At 33.7% G+C, this 26,529-nt stretch overlaps 1 protein-coding gene across 1 annotated transcript; it reads left to right on the top strand.

The window, feature by feature from the left end:
• The first annotated feature begins 4,299 nt into the window (after positions 1–4,299).
• On the top strand, positions 4,300–22,803 carry LOC124371295 (probable phosphorylase b kinase regulatory subunit alpha). Its single transcript, XM_046829634.1, has 4 exons — positions 4,300–4,431; positions 5,083–5,136; positions 11,011–11,214; positions 20,617–22,803. The coding sequence occupies exons 1-4, from the start codon at positions 4,300–4,302 to the stop codon at positions 20,842–20,844; spliced, it is 618 nt and encodes a 205-aa protein (XP_046685590.1). The 3' UTR covers positions 20,845–22,803.
• Positions 22,804–26,529: the final 3,726 nt, after the last annotated feature.

Raw genomic sequence — 26,529 nt, 5'->3', positions numbered from 1 at the left:
CCATTATATTTTTAATAAAATTGCACAACTTGCATATCTCTATTGATTCTTGTTCAAAACGTATTCAAAATTTTTTTTTTAAATTTTGGATATGATGTAATTGAAACCATAATAAATACCAACAAGCAGGATTTCATTTTGATGAAAATCTACTTGTTAGTTAACAAATTAATTTCTTCTTTGTTAGAGAAACCTTTTTATTTCTTACAATTGTAATTTTTATATTTAATAGTTTTAGCCACAACTTATACATACGTACATACATACATACATACATTTTATTATAATTTTGGTCATAACTATTTTAAAGGGTTTTTTTTAATGCTTTGCTGATTTTGATTAAATTTCCAATAAAAAATTTTTAAAATTAAGTTATTTACTGTTATTATCTAAAAATAGGTATATATTTCATTTGTTAATAGTAGTTCAAAATGGAATCTACCACATCTATATTAATGATTCTTTTTTAAAGAAGATTTAATTTTAATTTGGTATAACAATAAAATTAAAACCACAGGGATCCAAACATCATCTCAACCTCCCAAAACTCTGCTTGTGTGCCAATAGTGAAATACAGTATATACGTATTTAGTACATATATAGGAAAGGTTTATGCAGTGTTTTTGTACTACTTATTTCAAACAAGATTTTGTATTCATAAAACTTTTAAACGATTGTTAAAATAAACTGATTATTACATTTACTTTACTATAGATGTTTCAAATTAACAAAACAAAGTACACATTGCATGAATAATATCCAGTACTAACAGAAACATTATCTTTATGTACACAATACGCTCATTTCACAACAAAATATCGGAATTTACCTAATCTTTGTAGTATTTGCCTGTTCTGTGATTCAGCTTGTCTTTATATCAAGCCTGGTAAAATCTAGTGTAGAGTATGTGTTCACTTTTACTAATACACTTTACACCCAATAAATGGTAGTCAATCGATTTATTTTACCGTCAAACTGTTTAATTTCAGTGGCTGGTGGTAACTTCTCAGTGATCAGTTGCAAAACTGGTAAAGTTAGCAAGGTAAGTGGTACACTTTTATTTAAGTAAAATGTAAATATTTTAAGTTTTAAAATACTCTGTATTTACCCATTGAGGATACACGTGCGTCAATACTAATTAATTTTGTACTGCCTGTATTTAGCGGCAAACAGTATAATTGCTGTAGTTATAATCTTAACGTAGTCTGAAAGTTGAGAAGATTTACGTGGTCTGGAGAGATACTGGAAACTGAATAATGACAGGCTTACCAACATGTTTCGTCACAAGGAATGAGAAACACCCACTTGCACTATCTAGTGGAGGAAATTGTAACTAAAAAGACAACAAATATAAATTGTCAGACCAGTAGGAAACTTCTTTTGGGATTCAGATTCAGATTCAGATTCAGAAAATTCTTTATTCATAAAACAAATGCACAGATTGTACAATGAATAGCGTCAATCATAGTTAATAAAAAAAATTATCTAACATCAACTTATAAAATATTAACCAACATAAGCATTAGTACTAGGATTACTATTATAATTTTTAAGTGTATTTTCATGCACAGTTGCTAGAATAAACATTCATTCATTATAAGTTATGGTAATAAATAGTTATCTTATACATATAAACAGACACATACATACATAAATACATATACACAGACACATATACACGTAAATACATATAGACATGTTGAGCTAAACCAGTCAATTAGCCCTTTCAAAAAATTCTTGGAATGAATATATAGGTCTATTTAGTAGATATTTCTTTTAAGTTTTAGTTTTGAAATTATTTGTGTTGTAGTTAGTTTTTCAACTCAATTGGTAAATGATTTAGAAACTTTTTCCCCATGTACGAGGTTTTTCTTTTTATAAAATTTCCAAGTGATGAGAATCATTAGATATATTGAACCGTGTATTATATTGATGTTTTCTTTCTGTTAAAGCAAGATTGCAGAAACGCACAACGTAATTTATAGTTTCAAATGTATAGATTGTAGACAGTAAATATTTGGAGTTCCCTAAAAATATGCTTAACTGAATCTCTCCTCTTTAATCTCTTTATAATTCTAATAGCGTGCTTTTGTTTAACTAGAATTTTGTATAAATTATGTGATGTGGTAGCTCCATAGATAGCTATACCGTAAGCAATGTGGGAATTAATGAGAGCATAATAAATTGATTTTAGAGATTCTACACTGCAAACCTTAGCCAATCGTCTCAGTGCATATAGACCACTGGAAATTTTATTTAAAACATAGTCCACATGTTCATTCCAACTTAAGTTTTTATCTATAATCAATCCTAAAAATTTTGTGCTATAGGCATTTAGCAATTGTTCTTCCTCAATGAAAATGTTGGGTTGAACCCTGTTTTAGAGCTTGTTTTGTGGAAAAAGAGATAAAATTTGATTTGTTTGAGTTTAATAAAAGGGTTTTACTTATCAAGAAGTCTTTTATCATTGATAGACCTATAAAAGCGGACATCTCAACACTTTCAACACTTTTTCCTGAGATAACCACATTTGTGTCATCAGCATATAAACAGACAGCAGAGCTTTCTCCAACCAATAAAGGCAACTGATTTATATAACAAAGAAAAAGAAGTGGACCTAATATTGATCCTTGTGGGACTCCATGCTTTACTGTTCTTAGTTTTGAATTGAATTTGTTTTTAAAACAATATCGAGTACTGTTTGAAACATGCTCTATTTCAACGTATTGCATCCTATTTTGAAGGTAAGAACTAAACCATGCAAGTTCCTTTCCCATAACACCCAACATTTTAAGAGTACTTATTAATTTACAATGTGACACACTGTCAAATGCTCTGGTTAAGTCCAGAAATACTCCAATCACGTGTTCTCCCTTATCCACTGAATTGATTATTGAATCAATAAACTCGATACCGGCGGTAATTGTAGATCGTCCAGATCGAAAACCGTGTTGTTGACTGTTTAAGAAATTGTTAGATTCCAGATAATTTAAAAATTGGTTATAAACAACTTTTTCATATATTTTTGATAAAACTGGGAGGAGAGACACTGGCCTATAACAGGCAGGATCATTTGGATCTCCCTTTTTAAAAATAGGAATTACTTTAGCTATTTTTAGCTTATCTGGAAAAATTCCTGATATCAAAGAAGAATTAACCAAATGTATTAAGGGTTTTAATATTAGTGGACAGGACTGCTTTAGAACAATAATTGAAATTTCATAAAATCCTGACGAATATTTGTTTTCAAATGATAAATAGGGGTAGTATAGTAGCCTATTTAAAATATATAAAAAATACCCACTGCTTATGTGAAGAATGTGTCCTATTTTCTTTTGATAGAACAAGCTTTTAAACTGATGTTAATACGATATGCACTGCCATGATATTAGCTAAAGCTTTAGTTTTTCATTGTGGCAAGGATAAGCCAAAGTACCAATGATTTGAAACTTCCTAAATATAAAGTATTTCATCTACACCATTAGAAGAGTTACTTTTTTATGATTTATGAGTTTTAATTATTAAATTTATTTGTTTTTCTTGCTTTAGTAAGATTTGTTCTTTTAAATTAATTATACCATATCTGTATTAATATGTCTTGTCAATTTATCTTTGTGTTAATTTATTTTCATTCAGAATTTGTATTTGCTTATGCAGTCAATTGCTTAATTTAAGTTGTATTTTAGTTATTGAGATCCCAGAAAGTTAACAATTTTACTGTGAATGAAGCACATATGAAGTTAACCAAAGAAACTAGTACAGTTGTTACAAAACATTCAACTTTTCTTTTTTATTTGTTATTTTTATATCCATTTTTTGTTAGTTTTATTTGTAATTAATATCTGTAAAATTAAATAGTAAACTGGCTCTCTTTTACTCTTATATTTGTTAGAAATCCATATTTTACTAATTTCTAATCTGTTGTTTTTTTTACTGTATTCCCGATTTATCAGGATTTTCATGTATATTATATGTCTGTTTCGGTCCCAATCAATCTAGATAAATGAGATAGTACTGTACAAGGTTTAATAATAAATGATAGAATCTGCATACAAAATTTTCTGATTTGATGCATTTATTGATGTTGATTTGATTGGTGAAAAGACTTATTTATTGGGATTGCTGTATTATTATATAAATTTTTAGTCTTTACTTTAAAATCTTTTTAGTGAAGTTCTTTGCATTTTCATTAGCATAATCTGTACCCATAAGATATAAATAATTTTTTTACTCAAAACAATAAATATATTGCTATCTTGTGATTTACCAGAAAAAGCCAGATCGGTATGCTCGGCCTGGATGCGATGGACGGCAACGACGAGGTGGAGGGTGACAGACAGGGGCAAATGGTTGCGCAGACGACGGCTAGATGGAGCTCTCAACAGAGTGCCTCGAGATTTCTATCCTCGTGTCTGGAGTGTCTTGGAGAAGGTAGGCTTACATTTTTATCATATTATATACAAGAATTAATTTTTAAAACATTTTTTCTACAAAACAATTTTATTCTCTTTAATATTCTCAATTACACTTGAGAAATTTATCGAATCAGTGATTCCATTGTTCAAAAACATTAAAAAAAATTCATTCTTCAGTAATGATCAACAGCTATTTCTTTGATTTTTCAAGATGCCATCAGTGCTGCCAAACACTGGCTAACAAAAGTTTTGTGAGTGGAAATGGTGTCATGGTGGTAAAATCAGTTTCCTGTCTGCCATAAATGTGGTATTTTTTTTAACTAATACTGACATGCAATCTTCTTAGAACTTCCGAATTAAAAGCTTGAATTAAACTATCCTCTCCATTTAAAAAAGAAAGTTATTCCTGTCTCAAGGAGACCAAAAACTTTAATGACAATATTTTTGAATCAGTCAAACCATCTAATCATGTTTAGTTGGTTAATATGTGATTCATGGGATATTATTGAAAAAAGAGTTAAGAACCAATACATGTAATTAAAATTTCTAATATTAATAGTGAATTAGTTTAAAATTGCAGGTTCATTGTAATTTATATTTTACTAGTAAACTAACCATCACCCTGTCATGTTTATGTTATTGTTTTAACTATTCACTACTGTTGCAGTGTCAAGGATTGGCAATCGAGGGCAGACTTCTGCCACAAAACCTCACTCAGGAAGTAAGTTGATAAAAATATCGTATAGTTCCTCTAAGAATATAATCAAAATTAAAATATTATATATTTTATAAGAATTATTTGTATAGAATTTACCAAAGCTCTTTTCTATTTTCTATTTTTTAAGAGCCGGCTATAATGTAATGACCCTGCGTTTTATTCCACAAGAAAGTTTAATCTCAAAAACTTTGTTTCAATTTAAATGAGGGCATAGGAGATATCTATGTTCAGAGATATAATTGATACAACCAAACTCTTTTAGTCTTCCTTATAAAGTTTATATAGTTCCTTATAATTTAAAACATATTCAAACCATTGTCTATTCGTTAAGTACAAAAAAGTTCGAGATTTTTATCTTAAATAATCTTCAATAAAAGCATTAAAAAAGCGCTTGGATGTGTATTAATTGGATCTTGAAAATGAGGGGGACATTTTTTTCATAATTCTAAGATTAAAGTGTTGGAAATTTAACATTCTTATTATGGAGTTAAAATTAAGATGGCCACCAGCAATCTAATAGTAACCTTCACTCATCACTAAACTATCTGGTTGATATTGTCTCTACATGTTAAAAATACTAGTTTTATTTTTACTAATAATATTTATCAATACATGTTTGTCAATATAAAGAAATAATTTAAAAACTGTTTTTTAAATTTTTTGTCAATTAAAATTTACCAAAATAACACATACAGACAGATGTGAAACTAAGCATCGGAACCCATGTTCATATGGTGAAACATGTTTGTCTTGACCTGAGTAATAATGTGGTATACCTTTGTCCAGAGAGTTACAGGACACCCTATACAGTCAGTCAGTCATTCTAAAGCCAATCAAACAAACCACTTTTCAGTAAATCTGTTTCGTTAAAATAAATATAATGTATCATAAATATTAATGTTATCATTAACTATTGCAAGTTTTGCAACTATAAATATTGGATATGTTATTGTAAAAGGAACCACTGGATAGTACTATTTCAAAAAAAAAATTATTCATAATTAAATTTATCTAATTATAAACTCATACTACAGTTGTTTGGTTTTTTATAAAAATTCAATCAATAACTATTACAAAGTAGAAGTAGTACGCCATGCCCCATGTCATGTGGCTGGCTTCACTGACTTTGCCTGCAAAATTTCTAATCTGTAACTCATTTATATGCCATCTCATAATTTGCAATCCCAGGCTGGTGTTAGGTTGATCAATAGGCTCCCTGAGGATCTTAAAACATAGGCAGATACCAAAACATTTTAAATCTCGTCTTTAAACGCCTATTGGTGTCAGGTTGCTTTTTACACGGTGGGTGAGTTCATGGAAAGCCGCCTGGGAAATTAGAAATTAAAATCGAAAACGCGTTTTAACAGGATCTGATATAGGCATTGCATGTTTGTCTGGATGAGGAACTTTTGTATGTATGTATGATTGTGTGTGAATGAGTAGATATAATGACTGTTGCTATACAATATTGTATGTTGTTCAAAGGCAGTAAAGACTGATTTGATTTGATTAAATTTTTGAGATAGACAAATAGAGAATCATACAGTGCTTTTCTTTGTGTCGCGTAATTTACCACAAAAATTACGCTCAGCCAAAATCCATGGCTGACCAAGCACCATCATAGAACATATTCTTCTCTACGTATAAATGAAGTCTCATGCAAAATTTAAAGTCTACGGATGGAATCTTTCTTAAGGTATCTTGCCACGTGATACATTCAAATTTTTTAGGTTTCATAACAATGTTCAAATAATAAAAGTTTCAATGAGCTAGAGAGAGAGAGTATTATAAAACAAGAGTGTGCTGAAATTAAATTTTGTCACCTACTTTTAACATTTACTTTCCATTGTATTATTTTTTTTTATTTTACTCTACGAATAAAGATGTCACATATGATTGTACATAGTTAGTTTACAAATTTATTTATTGTGCTATTTTCTCATTGCTGTCATAGTTACTCATAATACCCTTGTAAATGTATTTACTAATGCTCTGCCAAATCCCATGGAGTGACATGCATCATCATCTAACTCAGTGTTGCTCTTATAGAAATTAAGTTACATTTAAAATTTTCAAGTGTGTAGGTAATTTTGTTTTTAAGGTATTTTGCAGACAGACAGACAGATAGACAGAAATGACATTTTTTCAGCCTTCGAGTGATAGGCTTCGCTAAAGCTCAGCCAATTAATTTTAACAGTTCACTCTTAAAAGCTTGTATTGTGAAATAATAAATGATGAAATAAATTTTGCTTTTCTTTTGTAGTACCGTAATAGAAGTACTGGTTATAGTTCAACAGAGTATTCAGTGTTTTTAATACTTGTTTCTTACAGAATAAAGACATAAATAAAATATTCTGACTATCTATTCTATAAAATTATTGTAAGCACATCTATTTAAAAGGATAATACGATATATTTTCCATCGTTATATTTAAAAAAATGTTTAACACTATATTTTAGGATTGAATCCTAGAAGTATACAGATAGCCTGCAAAAAAAAAAAAATTAAAAAAGACCAAGAAGCAAGCCCATATACTAGCTCTCACTAAATTTGAACTAACAGGAGATATTGAAGACAAAGGAATCTACACTGATGCAAAGAAAGAGACCTAAAATTAAAATTCCTGTGTTAACTAGCTACTAAAGAATTCATAGGAATATCTCAAACAAATCAAAAGCTATGTGGGTTACAATAAATAAAGAGAGAAAGAAATAAGGACAAAGGGATGTTCAGATTCAGATGAATGTGAATGGAAAGTTACGGAAAAAAGGCTAAATTTTTTACAACTGAATTAATTTAATGTTTCATATTTGTTGTGATTTAATACAATTTGCAATTAAGATATGTATCTTAGTTTTTAGGAAAAAAGGCTGGTAAGCTTCTTCTCTTTTTTTTGTAATTTTTTGAAGTAAGATAACATTCTTTATATCTTATACAACAAATTTACTCAATGATAAATTTGATTCTTTTAGATTTCTGCTATATTTCATTAAATGTTATATAAAATTCACTATTACACGTCTTCCGTGCAATTGTTTTATTTAATTTTCATACATTTAATCAATTTTTATATTCCCCGCTAAGCAGTTTAGTATCAGATTATTTCTTGTCCGATAAGATATTTAAACTGTTAATTTTATAACATTTTTTTATAAGACCATTTCAATTTTTGTTACACACCAGTCAAACATTTGGGTAATTTATTTTGCTGCATTTAAAATGAAATCATTGATTAGGCTACAAGTCATAGTAAAATAGATATTATTTTTGTAATTTTCCTATTGCAAGACAAGCAATAAAAAAATAAAAAGGACAAATTGACAAATAACAAGTACAATTCTGTAAATGAATTAAAATTACAATGGATTTCATCAAATATAATGTAACCATTGACTAGAACACAAGTCATAGTGGATTGGATTGGGTATTATTTTTATAATTTGCATATTTCAAGACAAGCAATACATAAATAAAAAAGAACATTATAGCAAATAACAAATACAATTCTGTAAATAAATAAAAGATTGATCAAATATCTGTCTATCTACAAGCTTATCACAACTATATTGTTGAAAGAACAGGACCAGGTTTTATTTCAAAATATCAGTAATGATGACATTATTCATTTATCAATATATCAGATGTTTGAATGTTGTATCAGCTGAAGTGTTGAGAGGGGTGGGGAGGGGGGAGTTAGAGTTTGTGTTCAAACAGGAAGACTGGTGAAAATCAAGTTTGCTCTGGAATTTCTTCTTTAATAATTATACTGAATTATACCAAACCATTTTCATAGTTTGAAATCGAATTATAAGTTCTAGACTAATAGACTAGGTTGATTGCCATTGATTTTGCTTTATTTAAAAATTGTGAATTGGTACACTTTAGTAATATAGTTTAGCAATATTAAAAAAACATGTGCTTCTCATCTCCAAACATGTAAGTATTCATGGTTTTCTCGATTTCTTTCAGTACTTTCACTGAAAGTAAAACGTAGTCTGGTTAACTGATATTTTAATTTACTCTCTCTCTCTCTCTCTATTATAGGGTATAATAAATTCCCTTTATATATTATGTTATTAATAGCAAGGCCTCACAATATAAAAAGTTATCAGTATTGGTTGGTGTGATTTTTCAATGTAGTGATTGAATTTAGAAAAGCCAATATACACTCTGGAGGCCACTATTTTTTTAACAGTTTTTGTTATCGAGAACCTACAAAAACCACATTATTAGAAAGAACAGACTTTATTTGGCTTACTGTGAAAATTGCATGTCATTATAACGATCAGTTATTGTTTTTCTGCCTACTGAAAGGAAGTGATGTTGGCAAAAAGGAATTTAGGTAAAGTAAGTAAAGTAAAGTAAAGTAAAGTAGTCTTATTTAACCAGGCGAAGGTACTATATCTCAAGAGATGTTTTTTTTTTCACCATCAGTGCAGGCTTCGGTGACGCCTCCCTGCAGACCACGTGAGCGTTTGTAAAGATTATCTTTAACTTTGGTACTACTAGTAACATATTTATTATAACCTAATCCAAATTTGCTTATATTGCGTAATAAAAAGAAGTAGATAAGGCAGTCACCTACTTCTCGCCGACATCGCTTCCTTTCGGTAGGCATCAAGAACAGATCGTCATAATGGCATGTCATTTTCAAAGTAAGTCAAATCAAATCTGTTCTTTCTAAATTGTAATTTTTTAAGGTCCCCGGAAAGAAAGATAGTAGCCTCTGGATAATACCAAAGTACCGTTCCATCTTCAATATTCTATATATAGTTCGATGTACGTAAAATATTGGAAAAATCTAATTTAGTTATAGGAGAATATGGTTTTAATTATTTCTAGTTCATTATAGCCTAGGAGCCGAAAGTCAGTTTGGACTGTATGAGTACACACACACACACACATGTATGTGCGCAAGTGTGTGTGCGCCCACACATGCCAAACGTGTATCCAATGGAGACCACGTCGTGTTTAAATGTTTAAAATATTAATATACACATTTGTTCAGAAGACAATTAAATCATAAATATTTTTAATTAAGTTATGAAATTTTTTTATAACAGTACACAGAGTGGTGATTCATAGAGCAATTGGAAATTATGTAAACTAGTAATTAGTAACAGGCAATAATATTCCAATATTAAATACAAAGAAAAAAAATATCACCTGTTGTAATTTGAATAAAAATAATGTAAATATTTATTTATGCTTCGGCAACTGCATGATGATACCTTTGGTTAAAAAAAGAATCATCCCAGAAATAAAATAAAATTTGAAAGTTTTACTGTTAATTACTAGTTGTACAGACATTGCTAACAATGTCACAGTATCGTTTTATAACACATCTAAAAATACCCTGACACATTTGACCAATAATTCAGAAAAGTCTGGCATTAAGAGATAGGGTCAAAGAATTAGTTGACTGGTATTATGGTAGATTCTGTATCCAGTTTTAGTTTTGTTGCATTACAATATTTTTTTATGAATAGAGAAAACCAACTATAATTAATTAATTACATTTACATTACTTGTGATATATTACAGTTTATATAATTTTGGTATCAAAGCAATGTTACTAATAACGTGTAATTAAGAATAGGACAGCATAACACATTTCTTAAATAAATAACTAAATATTTTTCTATTTCTTATATACCTTAAAATTCAGCACAATCAAAAGTGAATATCTCGTATGATCTAGCAGATTAATTATAAATTGCATTAAGATAAACGTATATACAGGAACTCTTCATATACTGGATGGTTCTAAATGTCTAAATACGAGTCATTAACAACAAAACAAAACTGTTCTGTCTGTCTATACAGTCTTGTTAAGTATCCACTCATAAAAGTAGTAACTCTAATAACTGTAACAGATGACATCCGGAGAGCTGAAGTTTGCGCTGGCTGTCGAGACTGTACTGAACACGATCCCACAGCCCGAGTATAGACAGCTGGTGGTGGAGGCACTTATGGTGCTCACCTTAGTTACAGAACACAATGTTGCCAGTCACCTTGGTGGCGTCATCGCTGTGGAGAACTTGGTACACAAGGCCAACCAGATCTTCCTCCAAGATCAGGTGAGTGTTACGGATACTTGTCAGGTGCACTTATGGTGCTCACCTTAGTCACAGAACACAATGTTGCCAGTCGCCTTGGTGGCGTCATCGTTGTGGAGAACTTTACACAAGGCCAACCAGATCTTCCTCCAAGATCAGGTGAGTGTTACGGATACTTGTCAGGTGCACTTATGGTGCTCACCTTAGTCACAGAACACAATGTTGCCAGTCACCTTGGTGGCGTCATCGCTGTGGGAACTTGGTGCACAAGGCCAACCAGATTTTCCTTCCAAGATCAGGTGAGCGTAATGGATACTTGTCAGGTGCACTTATGTTGCTCACTTTAGTCACAGAACACAATGTTGGCAGTCACCTTGGTGGCGTCATCGCTGTGGATAACTTGGTACACAAGGCCAACCAGATCATCCTCCAAGATCAGGTGAGTGTTATAGATACTTGTCAGGTGCTCACTTTAGTCACAGAGCACAATGTTGGCAGTCACCTTGGTGGCGTCATCGCTGTGGATAACTTGGTACACAAGGCCAACCAGATCTTCCTCCAAGATCAGGTGAGTGTTACGGATACTTGAGAGAGAGAGAGAGAGAGAGAGAGAGAGAGAGAATATCTTTATTTTACAATCTTCAAGATTGAAAATGGTGTCACTTAGTACAATACATTTGTTATGGTAATTTCAGTCCAGAACTTGCTTTACATAGTAAAATTTGGCCAGTCCAGAAATTCATTTATGGTGTAGAACGGTCGTTGGAGCAACCAAGCTTGAAGTTTTTTCTTTAAGATAATTGGGTCAGCTCTCTTGATTGTGTCAGGAAGGATGTTGAAAAAACTTGGCCCCAGCATATGAAGGCTTTGATTGAAAGCGACCACTGTGGTGAATCGGCAGAGCAAAGTCTGTGGCATTCCTGGTTTGGTAGGTGTGAGTATCCATGTGGCGCTGCAGTTGTCTTGAGGATGCCAGGTAGATCACTTCCAGCAGGTAGATATTAGTGACTGTCAATATTCCCATTTCTTTAAAAGCACACCTGCAGCTGTCTCTCCAGTCAAGATCAGCCAGTATTCTTATAACCTTTTTTTGAATGATGAGAACACGCTCCAGGTTGCCACTCGCCGTAGCGCCCCACAAGACAATGCCATATCTGAGATAGGACTCGAACAGAGAGTTGTAAGCTATTCTCACTGTATCCTCTGTGCCGACATGCTTGATTCTTCTAACTGCAAAGATGGCACTACTCAGTCTGCTGCACAGTTTATCAACATGGTCCATCCACGATATTCTGTTGTCAACCACAACACCAAGATGCTCCACTGAATTTACAGAGTCAAGGTTGGGGAATCCTGGCAATTGTTCTTTCAAGCTGCCAAGAGTCATTGTTTTCGTCTTTGATTCGTTAAAAACAAGGTCGTTCACTGCACAGTACTCAACAGCAACATTCAATGCAATGTATGACTGTACTTCAAGTGCCTCTCTATTCTTTCCAGAAATCAAAAGAACCGTGTCATCGGCATACATTATGGTGTTACTGTAGGGTTCCATGTATCCTGGAAAGTCAGATGTAAAGAGGACAAACAGAACAGGCCCTAGGACAGACCCCTGTGGTACACCTCTCTTTACAGGGAGTCTATTGGATCTATACAAGACTTTTATTCCTTTCATGCTCTGCTTAAGTTCAACCAGTTGGTCTCGATCCTTCAAATAGTTTGCAAACCATGACAAAGCAGTGCTCCTAAAGCCCAAGTACTCAAGCTTAGTCAGTATCATTGCATGATCCAAGCAATCAAAGGCCTTACTTAAGTCTAAGTAGAAACCTACGACGCTTTCACCCTCCTCGATCTTATTTATCATGTGTTCTACAAGATCTACGAGTGCAGTTGTAGTAGACTTTTGCTGGATGAACCCATGTTGCCCTGATAAAAGTAGGTTATTGGCCTCCAGATGGACCGATATTCTTGCCAATATTATTTTCTCTATCAACTTGGAGAATGTAGGCACCAACGAAATGGGTCTGTAGTTTTCTAACCTGTGTCTGCTGCCCTTCTTATGTAGGGGTACAACTTTAGAGGTCTTCATTTTACTCGGAAATAGACCCTGGTCAAGGCTGAGATTGCAAACATGTAACAATGGAGTCAATAATTCATAACGGCAGTACTTGAGCATCAGTGAAGAGAAATCGTCCAGGCCAGCAGATGTCTTGCTTTTCATTGAAGAGATAATCCCGAGGAGCTCTTTCCCAGATGTTGGCGCCCATGTTGATGTGGGACTCTCCACCTCCCAGTCTTTGAACTGAAAGCGATGTCCACCCTCTCCCGGATTCGCCTTCAATGTCTCCTCTGCAATAGTGGTAAAGTAGGAGTTAAATTGGTTGGCAATATCAACAGGTTCAGTCAACGATAAATCTCCAAACTCTAGGCGTCTAATGTCCGCCGGCTCAGCTTTGCCTTTCCTCTCACTGTTGATCATTCTCCAAACTGCTTTGGATTTGTTGTCAGAATCAGCAATAAAAGCAGCACATGCCCCTCTCCTGAGGGTCCTGAGTTTTAAGTCATACAATTTCTTTAATTCAGATGATATTTTTTTTGTCTTCATTTCGTCCACTTAGTGTATAAGTATCTAGTGCAGTAAGAAATTGTTTCTTGAGGTGACTTGCTTCAGCATCGAATATATGCTTTACTGAGCTGTTTGGTCTCTGTCGGAGTTTCCTTAATGGACAAGTAGTGTTAAGAGCTAGGGTGATAATCATTAAAAATACACCATATGCTCTATCCAAGTTGTTACATTCCAAGACCTCTTTCCAGGACTGCAACGAGAGGAAGATCCTTAGATTTTCCAAGGAGTTGCTATTTATGCATCTGCCTGTTGATGAAATTGTAGGTGTCCTCTTCATCTTGAAATTTAATGTACATAGTTGCCCAGTGTGATCTGAGATTCCGGTATTAGTGATTTGGATATTTACATAATCTTTATGCTCAGCAGAAATGCAAAAGATGTCTATAGAGGTGCTGCTGGTGTTAGTAATTCGTGTAGGAGGGAGATCCAACCTATGGATGTTGTAGGTCGCCAGAAGTTCCACAAGCTGTCTTCCTTCAGGAGATGGGATGATGGAATCTACGTTGAAGTCTCCCATGACAATAATAATATTATCCTGAGATATCCACCTGTCAAGCACTGAGGAAAGAGTACGCAGTGCAGCAGTATAAGATTGTTTGTCATTTTTTGGAGGACGGTAAATTCCTAGTAGGTTAATAGTTTCCCTCTTATTAAGTTTGATTGTGACTGCTGATACCTCACATATTAAAGGAATGCTTATATTTTCAATTTCCAACGATTCTATTTCATTCTCCAAGCTGATGTGTTTATAAATAGCCACTCCACCCTTTAGGATATTCTGCCGACAGAAAGATGAAACCAAACTGTAGTCACTAAGCCCAGTGTTAGCCATCTCAATATTGTTCTGGCCATGTTCAGTAACAATTAGTAGATCAGGAGACATCGTGTGAAGCAGATGGTTGAGTCTGTCAATCTTATTATTTATTCTATCTGTGTTTTGATGAAAGATTGTAAGCCCATTTCTGTTTGTCTGTTTAAATTCGTGAATAGCCTCTCGAGTACTACGCAAGTTCAGAGGTTTCACAACCTGTCTCAATTGTTCTTCTCTTAAGTATATGTTCTCAGTGATGAATTTACTATAGTTCTGGTGTTGAATATCATTTTGTCTCTTGATTTCTTTGTCTGGCGATAGAATAAAAAATGAGATGGTGAGTTTCTAGGTGCGTGAAATGCAGCTTCATCTGATTCTTTAGACTGGATCTGAAAAGCTTCCTTAGTAGTTATTTGATTAGAGCTATTGGTCCAGGAGGCAGCTGTCTTCACATTGTTAATGTGTTCTCTAAAGAAATCCTCGTGTGTGACTGCCCTTTTCTTAACTTAATGGCTGAGGAAGGAGGCTTACACTCCCTTCTAAATGCTGGAGCAGGGTGGTGATGAACCTGAGCCTCAACAACTATGATGTCATAATCTTTATGATCACTCGTAGGAGAGGGGTTCTCCTTTGAGTAAGTGTCTTTGGTCAATGAGTTAGTCTGCTTTATTGCCTGTAAATTTGTCGTGTGGATAAAATCTTGTTCCACGTTTGTTAAAGACAGTTTTTCTGTCGGGGTTTGACTGATTCCCCCTGTCAACCCTGTTGCCTGAAAAGTTGTCTTGTGGCTAGAATCCTCTGTCAGAGTTTTTAAGGACAGTTTTTCTGTCGGGGTTTGACTGATTCCCCCAGTTAACTCTGTTGCCTGAAAAGTTGTCTTGTGGCTAGAATTCTCTGTCAGAGTTTTTAAGGACAGTTTTTTCTGTCGGGGTTTGACTGATTCCCCCTGTCAACTCTGTTGCCTGAAAAGTTGTCATGTGGCTAGAAGTCTCTGTCAGAGTTTTTAAGGACGGTTTTTTCTGTCGGGGTTTGACTGATTCCCCCAGTTAACTCTGTTGCCTGAAAAGTTGTCATGTGGCTAGAAGTCTCTGTCATAGTTGAAGGCAGTTTTTCTGACAGGGTTTGGCTGGTTTTCTCTGATAATTCTGTTGCCATTAAATTTTTCAGGTTGTTAGAAATCTCTACTATTGTTTTACTTTTTGCTACCTGCAGAGAGACACTGAAAATATTCTCTTTTTTATCAGATGTTTTAGGTTTAATTAACCTAGGGATTGCCTGGACTTTTGGTTTTGTTTTACATTGTTTTAATTTTCTTAGGTCTAGGTCTAGACTAGAAATTTTACTGTTTTGATCATGTTCAGTTCTGAGCTTTTCACTAAGCTGAGCAGAAAGTTCCTTAATCTTTAGTTCCATTTCATCTTGCCTTTTACCTAGCTGCTTCATTTCAAAGAGTAGGGGTATGGCTGACACAGAAGCCAAAATTCCGTCATGTGTTTGGGTTTCTACTGTCTTGTAATATTTTGGATTTTTTGTTTCAGTACTGAAAAATAAATTATTTTCTTCATTTTTAAGTTTTACAACAGTTTTTTTCCAGATTGCTTATCTTTGCTGTATATTGTGCTAGCAGTTTAATTTGAGACTGATCATGGTCCTCAAAAATATTTTGTAGCTCTACCTGGTCTTGTTTACTTTTCTCTAGCTGTAGAAATGTGTCTTGTAGTTTATCTTGAAGTGCTTCAATTTTAGTTATATAGTTTTCCTCACTTGTTAAAAGTTCTTCCATTTTGGCTTCCATGCTGGCTAAATTGGCTTCTAGGGTTGTCTTATAATTATGTATATTTTCGATATCTTGCTTCAGTTTAATATTTTCATGTAATAGTGCATTTCCCGCCTCTGCAGCTAAAGTCAATGAAGTTTCCAAGTCATTTTCATCTAGTGTTTCATGGGCCCGTACCTTTGACTTCACTCCTTCCAGCTCTGAGACCTGGTCACTGCTCTTTGATTCAAAAGAGTTACAGTTATTGCAAGACCAGGTCTCATCTAACTTGCACATCTTTGACAGACTTTTATTAGATAATCCAACACATAGTGCATGAAACCACAGTTGACAGTTACCCTTACACTGTATCCCTGCATACTTTACTCCAACGCTACATACACCACAGGGATATTTAGTAGTTGGCATTTTACACAGTAGAGATGTATTGTCAGATATTTAATTTGAGTGGAACAGACAGTTTCTGTAAACTTATGAAATCAAGCAGTTTACAGTACTATACTAGAGTCAGTGTAATGAACAGTGAGCAGATGTGGAAGGTCAGTTACAGCAGACACACTGTCAGCACTAGAGGTTAATGCTCCTGGCACTGCCTGATCTACTTATTCCAGCAGTCTGTCTGTCACCTGTCGCTCTATTGGTGTAGCGTTGGAAGCTTAATAGCAGTGAGTTGGCTATTATGACGTCACACCAGATTTGGTGATTTTCAACAACTAATTTTGTAGTAGTAATGTTATTGAAAAAAAGTTATGTCAATGTAATTGGATAAAGTGTTTAAATAAGCTTTAAAATAAATAATTGATTAATAGTTTTAATTGTTACTTAATGTGATAAACTCTTGAAAAGAGTCTTCTTGACTTGCATGTGAAGATTTTGTTTTTTTCTGTATGTTTGAGTAAGTATTTGTTATATATTATAATGGAGTTACAATGTTGTGAGTATTTTCATGAATATTTGTTGGTTAAAACACTACTAATACTGCACATTTTTAAGAGGTCACTTTCACTTGAATGTTACTTGTCGGCCATCTTGAATGGAGTTTTCATGTCAGGTTCTTGTCAGGTGCTCACTTTAGTCACAGAACACAATGTTGGCAGTCACCTTGGTGGCGTCATCGCTGTGGATAACTTGGTACACAAGGCCAACCAGATCTTCCTCCAAGATCAGGTGAGCGTTATAGATACTTGTCAGGTGCTCACTTTAGTCACAGAGCACAATGTTGGCAGTCACCTTGGTGGCGTCATCGCTGTGGATAACTTGGTACACAAGGCCAACCAGATCTTCCTCCAAGATCAGGTGAGCGTTATAGATACTTGTCAGGTGCTCACTTTAGTCACAGAGCACAATGTTGGCAGTCACCTTGGTGGCGTCATCGCTGTGGATAACTTGGTACACAAGGCCAACCAGATCTTCCTCCAAGATCAGGTGAGCGTTATAGATACTTGTCAGGTGCTCACTTTAGTCACAGAGCACAATGTTGGCAGTCACCTTGGTGGCGTCATCGCTGTGGAGAATTTGGTACTTATGTTCAAGAATCAAGAATCATTTTATTGTCGTCCCACATTACAATGCCATGACAAAGTCAAAGAAATTAGAAATTAGATAATACTAGGTTTAGCACTTATGGTCATAAGTACATGTCAGAAAACATAAAAAACTAAATTAAAATACAATGTCAATACTGCCTGATAACATCTCATCAACAGAATAAAAAGCTTTTTTCTTAAGCCATCTTAAAACAACATTTTTAAAACTTTACACGTAATATCTCTACAGCCTAATGGTAACTTATTGAAGAGCTTTTTCCCAATATACAAATACATTTGCTGGGTTTTGGTGAGTCTAACATATCTTAAATCTAGAAGATCTTGGTACCTTGTATTATAATTATGAGCGACACTTCTCAGGTTAAAAACATCGAGATTTTCCTTTACATATACCAAACATTGAAAGATAAAAATACACGGCTAAGTAAGTATACCGTGTTCTACAAAAATAGGCCTACAAGAATCACTAGTACTGACATCAAAAACTGTGCGTAAGGCCTTCTTTTGACATAAAAAAACCTCCTTGGCACCACTTGAATTGCCCCAAAGTAGGGCACCATACAAAAGGTGGGAATGAAACAGCGCAAAATATGCCTTAGTAACTATGGTAGAGCTAGTACAAATTTTAAGTCTTTTCAGTAAAAAAATTACTCGAGACAGGCGAGAACAAAGAGCATCAGTATGACTTCTCCAAGTAAGCCTAGAATCTAAATTAATTCCCAGTAACTTTATTGATTTATTGTCAGAGTATTTCCTTAAACTAAAAACAATATGCTCTGTCTTATCCTCATTAACATATAGGCAGTTGGCATCAAACCAGAGGTAAGACCTTTCCCTCATATAATTTATTACTACAGAATTAATGTCAGATAGCTTATTAGAACACATTAGTGTGGTGTCGTCAGCATAAAGAACACTCTTATTAGGTACAAAATTGGGAAGGTCGTTTATAAAAACTATAAACAGAAAGGGACCCAGGACAGAACCCTGGGGAACCCCACTTTCAACCCTTCTAAGATCAGATCTTTGATCACCAACTTTGACCAACTGGGATCTATCTAAAAGATATGAGGACAACAGTGACAACTCGTTGCCTCCAAAACCATAGTAGCTCAATTTCTCAAGCAATACCTGATGGGGCACAGTATCGAAAGCTTTGCTTAGATCTAGTAATAAAGTGCTGGCTTCCTCACTATTTTCAAAGCTATTCAAGATAAAGGATACAACACTTTCAACAGCCTTAACAGTAGACAGATTTTCTCTAAAACCAAATTGGGCAGATGAGAGCAGATGATTCTGCTCAAAATAACATTCCATCTGAGACTTAATGATACTTTCGACCACTTTAGATACAACAGGAACCAGCGCTATAGGTCGATAATTACTAATATTAGATCTATCCCCTTTTTTATATACAGGCACAGTGAGAGTAAGTTTCATTGTGTTACATACATTGAACATTTTTTGCTCATATTTGTAATGAATATGATTTGAAATGGTATATTTTAAAATGGTTATTGTCAAAGTATTTTTCTATGTGCCCTATATCATTTGAAAGTGTTTGCCAATTTAATGTGGTTATTGATATTGCCAGTTTTCAGTTTAGTTTTTTTTCCAAATTCTGTGGTGTGTCGTGTTGCTATTCACTATTAAATTTGAAAACAGTTTGTATATTTTGGAATTTCAATTGCCATATTTTGAAATAAATTAACCTCAGCACTTGGAAAAGTAAAAATGTTTCTCCCCGTCAGTAAGATATCCTTTTTTGAATGAAAAGTGGTAAATGTTTTAATTTTATTATTATTGAATACCAGCAGTTACTCGTGGCTTCACATACATTTCATTTTGACAAACAGGAACACCATGAGCATATTTTTTTAAATGGTATTCCAAATTCTAAGTGATAGTTATTGAAAGATATTCCAATGTCTTGATCTATTTTAGTTTCAAATATGAAGATGATGCCCTGAAGTCAAAGAGAGAAACTGTTTTTTATTAGTACCTCTGGAATTTCTCAAACTTCTCTCCAATATTTTATAAATAGCTTCAATGATTTCTGTAACAGTTGAACTATTTCAGGCCAGTATGAAGAAATCCTTGTCTAATGGGAGTTTTCAAAACCAGTGGGGTATAGCCTGGAGGGGTTTTTGAAATAGGAATAGGTCTATATACATTTTACCAGCTTCTTCTTATTAGAAACTAAATGCTTAATATATGATCAAACACTTCAATAAATGACAAATTTTTATTTGTGTGAGGCCTTTCGTGCTCAATGAACACATCGTCAGACCCACATAACTGAAATAAAAGAGCACGAAAGGCCTCACACAAATAAAAATTTGTCATTTATTGGAGTGTTTTGATCATATATTAAGCACATAGGTCTATATGTTAATCAAGAACCTAGTTTTTGAGAAACCACTTTATTAGTTTGTTTAATTCAATTAAATCATATTTATACCCCATTACATGTTAAAATGCTGCAAACCAGAAATATAAAAAAATATATCCAACGCTTTGCACAAATACCATGTGTGTATACTAAACTAGTGCATGGATAAATTACGTTTATACAATGTTCTGTATGTTACCTAAGCTGTTAAATCTGATGATGCTAACTTTCATCCATCCAATAAAACCAACATAAAGTCTGACTTATGTGCAGATGAAAATAAACGGTGATGCGACACTGTGTTGTGCCAAACCGAAGGAGGCCCGTGAGACAACTTCGTCTGGTGGATTGCTGTGCGGTGGCGCCGCATACATCTGCCAACACTTCTACGACAGTGCGCCGAGTGGTAGCTTTGGCACCATGACGTACATCATGCGAGCCACAGCCACCCTTCTGGACTGTCTACCCAAAGAGGGAGACATCGATTGCAACGTACAATGATGCGTTGTCACGTTCAAAGGAATTCTAGTCGTACTTTATCACTTGTTTGTTCTACGATTTACGATGCAATGTTTGTTGTCAGTAGTAAAGAGAACAAGTGCCACACGCACTGTCTTGATTAAATTGAATAAGTGCCATAAAAGACAACTTTATTTTGATATAAGATGTTTAAAATAGATTAGTATTTTTAATGGCTGAAAATTTTCCCTGTTTTTCAAAGTTTGAAGGATAGTGATTGGTATAATTCAGTATAGTTATATCTGCTGTTGTTAAATTTTCACCTACCACAAAATGTATAGTTAATTAATACTTCAATTTTAATAACTTGTTATTAAATGTGTAAATATAAGACCACTTTTCAATAGTAGTACATTTTATAAATTACCACATATTCTGTGTCAGTTCTTAAGGTGTTACTTAGAAAATAATTAGATAAATTAAAATTTTGGTTCCTAACGAACAATGTAATATTTTTTTAGAATTGTTGATTGAAAATATTTAACGTGTCAACAGTTTTAGTTTTAAAAAGGAATTGCAGTTTATGATAAATTACTTATAAGCAACAGTAAACTTGAATACCTAACAAGTTTAAAGGACTGAGACATAAATGATCAGTAGTTAATGGTTTTAGATATGAAGAGAATGAAGTGTTTTGGCTACTCGCACTTCAGAGTATTGAGACGTGAGATTGTGACACTTCATTGCACAGAGTGGAATCCCTCATTGCTGTCGGCTGAGTAGGTGCAGTGTGCCGTCCCGTGGGAACCATCTTCGGTCCCACTTGTCCCTCTCGCTCCACTGCTGTTATCCTGGGTGTCCGGTGCTGCTATTCCGTGATTCAGTTCCAGCAGCAGATGTGGTTGCCGAGGTGATAAGAAACACACAAAGACTACGTAACATTTGGCTCTTCAACTTCTGTTTCATTTGTACTTTAATCTCTTTTCTTCCTCCCTACTTGGCAAATAGAATGGGTTTGCTCTCATACCTCAATCTCGGTTTAATCGCTCTGACTATCTCCAACAAGTGACCAAGACACTGTTCTCGCCTCAGTTTTAAACTCTCCGTAGAATGAAATTCCTTCAACATGTAACTCAAATCTTGAAACTGTGACACACATTTTGGTTCAATAAATATTCCACCATAACTTTTCGTTACAACCGTAACTAATGAAGATTTTTCAATGTGGTATTACTAACGATATAGTCTTAATTAAATTTTTTTTCGCATAACAAAATCATTTACTTTCATTTAACTGTTTATTATTGAGTATATAATTTTCTGTTTGTAACTCGGTATATAATTATTTAATGAACCAAAAGTGTAATATTAAAGTATTATAACTAACCCTAGTGTAAAACTCATATTACGTTAAATTAAATCAAACTTATAGACAAACTAAATAAATAATACCTTGTCATGTTTTATCTAAGAGGTGAGCAATAAACATTTAAGGATTCGTTATTGTTCAGTCATTGTTTTGTGTGTGTTATTTGTTATAATTATTTTCATTGGGTTGTATATTTATTGGATATTTGTGAGTCGTATCAGCATATCAATCTAGGAAATAAGTAAAACTGTTGCATTAAAGAAAAAAAGATTCATCAAAACTATTTATGTATAAACATGTAAAAAATCAGTGTATAATTACTACTTTAAAAAAAAAAAGTAAAGTAAAGAATGGTTTTACTGAAACCTTAGGTTTTATTGTAATACCTTAAAATTGGAATGTTGTGGATCCTGGATAAACCAAAATTAATTCTTATTTTAATTTTTTTAATCTAGATTTTTAGATCATAAATTTGTACTGATATTTTAATCATTGACAATAATTTTTGTTCTCATACAAGTATACCATGAAATAATTTTGTAGCTTTAAAGATATCGAAATGTTTTTATTGCAAATGAGTGATATTTTTGTTATATGTTGTATGTTAGATGTAATAAAATGTTATCTCATAACAGGCCTATTTATTTCTTTACCTAACATAACATTAACCCTGGATCTGGCAGTTTAAATTCCTATAATGGCAGGCTCAGTTTTGCTAGATGTACACACCTTCATTCAAACTTATATAGAATGTTTATTATTGAAGTAAAGTATACACTATTTTATTTTTCAGCATAAGTGAAAAAAAGTAAAACAAAAATATCCAAAAGACAAAAAATAAAAATATGTTGTAGAGCATAAAAGTTCTGAAAATAAAAAAGTGTTTTGTTTTTTAAATACATTTTATACGTAAAAATGTTTGTTACAATCCTAAGAAGTGATTTTTCAAAAATTAAAATTTTTTCATGAACACACAATATACTGTCAGAAAATGCTTATAATGAAGAAAATGTACTATAATAAAAACTCACTGTCTAATAATAATTGTCTAAGTTATAATTTAGTTGTAGGCCTAGGTTTTGTATATCACACTTTAACCTACACAGACCTGTGAATGTCACTAAACTATTGTACAATAAATGAACCACAAATAAACCATTGTTCACGGTATAGTTTATATACGTACAAGTTTAGAAGTCACAAATAAAAATCTACAATACACAATGAATAATGCTGGTGCATTAATATGGTGACTATAGTCCTCTCTAAATTATAAAGTTTGATCACAAAATAAACACCTTTCCCTTGAAGATATCTATACCACTTGATGGCAAGTCTCACAAGGAAAAGATTGATGTTGTTTGATACTAACACAACTCTAATAATATTACGAGAAACAACAAAATACTAGTGACTAGTGAAACTAGTCGTCTAACATTACAGAAATACAATACAATACAATAATTCTTTATTTACAGTATCAAGATACGTAATGGTGTCAATAACATTAATTTTGATAGTGAACACAGTTGTAATTATTTTAATTCATGAATTTTGCATTTCGTCTCTTCATTGTTGTGCAGCCTCAAAAAATTCTTTCATAGAATAGAGAGGTCTTGACTTGAGCCAGTTGAGAAGTCCTGCTGCCAGTGATTTCCTTCCGAGAGCTTTTAAAGATGTGGGTAGAGCGTTGTACAGCTTACGTCCGATGTATGATGGTTTTCTCTGGAACTGGGCAGTACGATGGGATGGCAGAACGTAGTTGGTGGCATTCCGGGTGTTGTGGGTGTGGATATTTTCCCCTCTTGGTAAGTCGCATTTAAGTGTCTCTAGTATGACAGTTTGAATGTAAAGGGCTACAACAGTGAGAATTCCTAGAGATTCAAATGCCTCCCTACAGCTGTCCAGTGGTTGCAAGTTGGCCAAGGCACGAATGGCTTTCTTCTGTAGTAACAGAATCCGATTTAGGTTGCCTTCTGAAGTAACTGTTGTACACAATGGCTGCGTTCAAGGTCTTTATCCACAACATATATAAACGGACAGATGTTTGAAACAGATGATCTTGGTGAACTCAGTGACGAAGTCAAACTCATTCCTAAACCAAATTTCCCACGGCAAAAGTATAGGGAAAAAAGTCCTGTTTTTCCGTGTTCTCTCAAAGTGCGCAACTAAAACATGGCAAACCAAAATTTGTATTGCAACTTTATAATTTCAGTGCATACTTATTAATCAATAAACTATATATCAAATTAATCTGTCAAACATTCTGATTAATTTGGTATAAAATTTGTCCTACTTAAGTTTTATTTTTAATAGCAAAAGTTTCATTGAATAGATGACTGCAAAATCGACCAGTGACTAGTCGTTCAAGATTGGAGAAACATTTTTTAGTCACTAGTCGTCTACAAGATGGAGGTAGGGTTAAGATGCTGATTTCTTTTAGAATTGTGTTATGTTGCCAGCTGTTATAGTGAAAACCTTTTTGTTCTTGAACATTTGTTGCAACTTTTCCTGAGATTGTAGGCGTTCCATTGTTTGAGGAACTGGACCAGATCACGATCCAATAACCAAAATGAGTCTGAAAAAGAGCTTAATTGCTGCTCTCAAATCTTTGGGACCACTAGTGACGTAACTATTTATAGCGCAAATAAGGCTGTTTGAAGTATACTGCTTGTATGTTCATTCCATAAGAGTTAGTCATAACAGTATTACAAGCTGTTGTGTTAACAACACAAGTTGTTACCAAGGACGTAGCTAGCAAGGGGGTACAAGGGGTCCGGACCCCTCCCCCAAATTTTCACTTACTTTTTTTAGTAAACGATTATTATTATTTAAATATTTCAGTATTACTGACATGTACTGCTTAAAGGACGTTCTCAACAATGAAACAGGATAAGAACAGTTTAACAGATTCACTGTGGCAAAAATAAGAGGGAGTCACCGGATGCTGAAAATTTTGTTGTCAAATAATCTTACCTTGTGTTGATAGAAGACGGGAATGATGTGTCAAACTGCAATTCCGGGGATATTTCCGTTTCAGAATGACGTCATAAGCCTGGGGCCCACTGCATATTCTGAGGGGTGACCCTCAGTACGTGAGTACTGACGGAACTCTGACGCGATCAGAGTTTATTGATTGTTTGCACCGCACAGTCACTTATTTGCTGGATATAATCTAGTACAGTTCCTAATTATTTTTTTTTATGTTAAATACTATAATACTAAATAATCTGAAGTGTTTTCAACAATCCTTTGCATAGGGTCAATAGATCCATCACTGTCATTTTCATCTATATTCCTAGCTCTACCACACTCAGGCCGGAACAAATAGGCTGAGAAGGATCAATTTTGGAAAACAAAAACAAACTAAACACTCACAATTAAAAAACACAACCGTAAAAATACTTAAAAGAAGTGAAGTTGAAAGTGGGGCCAGCCAGCCGTGCGGGTTATGTCTGAACGGAGAATACCGGGGATGACTTTAGGACGTCACTGAATACACGGCTGCAAATCGACCGTCTACTGCGAGTGGCAAGACCACACTGAAGCAATGTTTGACAGATGGTGCGCGAGCCCCGATGTGGGCCCGCCGCACTGAACGGGTTAAGGAACAAAATCTGTCTTACTCTGTCCACTATGGGAAAATATCAGTTGTCTGCACCCCCTGAAATTTATCCTGGCTATGTCCTTTGTTGTTACCTAGCTGGAATAGATATTTGATCTTTCCTGTCTCTTGGATCAGCTGTTTAGTTTACTTTTCATTAAAAACAAGATCATTATTTAATACAGACATCTAGAGACAAGCTAACTGAAATAAAAGTTGTTATTCCCAAAACTTCATGTAAATTGCCGGCAGTTAATAAAACTGAATCAAAAAACTTCTAGGTGTCATAAACGAATAATGTGAAAAAAATAGATTGTTTTGGATACTAATTCAGCCAAGTCAACAAATGAATGATGCTGATTTAAGCTACGGGAAGGAACATATATTGTGTAATAATAAAATGAAAACATCTGCCACATTTACACAATAAATAAATTACATGGCAAACACATAATCTGACACAATGTCAAATGTCTTGCGCTTCCTTCTACCCGTCAGACCCTACTCTGTGTCCCACAGAGGAATTTATTTTTTTAAACAATGATGAGATGAGTATACATTAAACAATGTGTATTAATGTTTGTATTTACATTGGAAACATTCAAAATTGTAACTTACAACTTTAAGGTTACCATTTCCAATATAAACAAAATGTTACCTGCCAATAACAACGGATAGTTTAATGACAGCAAGTACTAGATATAAAATTAGGCTTTTATTCTGTTTGATATTTAAATAGTTATTGATTCTATTC

This window comes from Homalodisca vitripennis, unplaced genomic scaffold (genome assembly GCF_021130785.1).
Source record: "Homalodisca vitripennis isolate AUS2020 unplaced genomic scaffold, UT_GWSS_2.1 ScUCBcl_1242;HRSCAF=4620, whole genome shotgun sequence".
Lineage (NCBI taxonomy): Eukaryota > Metazoa > Arthropoda > Insecta > Hemiptera > Cicadellidae > Homalodisca > Homalodisca vitripennis.
The sequence above is the reverse complement of the archived record's forward strand: the minus strand, read 5'-3'. Positions and strand labels throughout refer to the sequence as shown.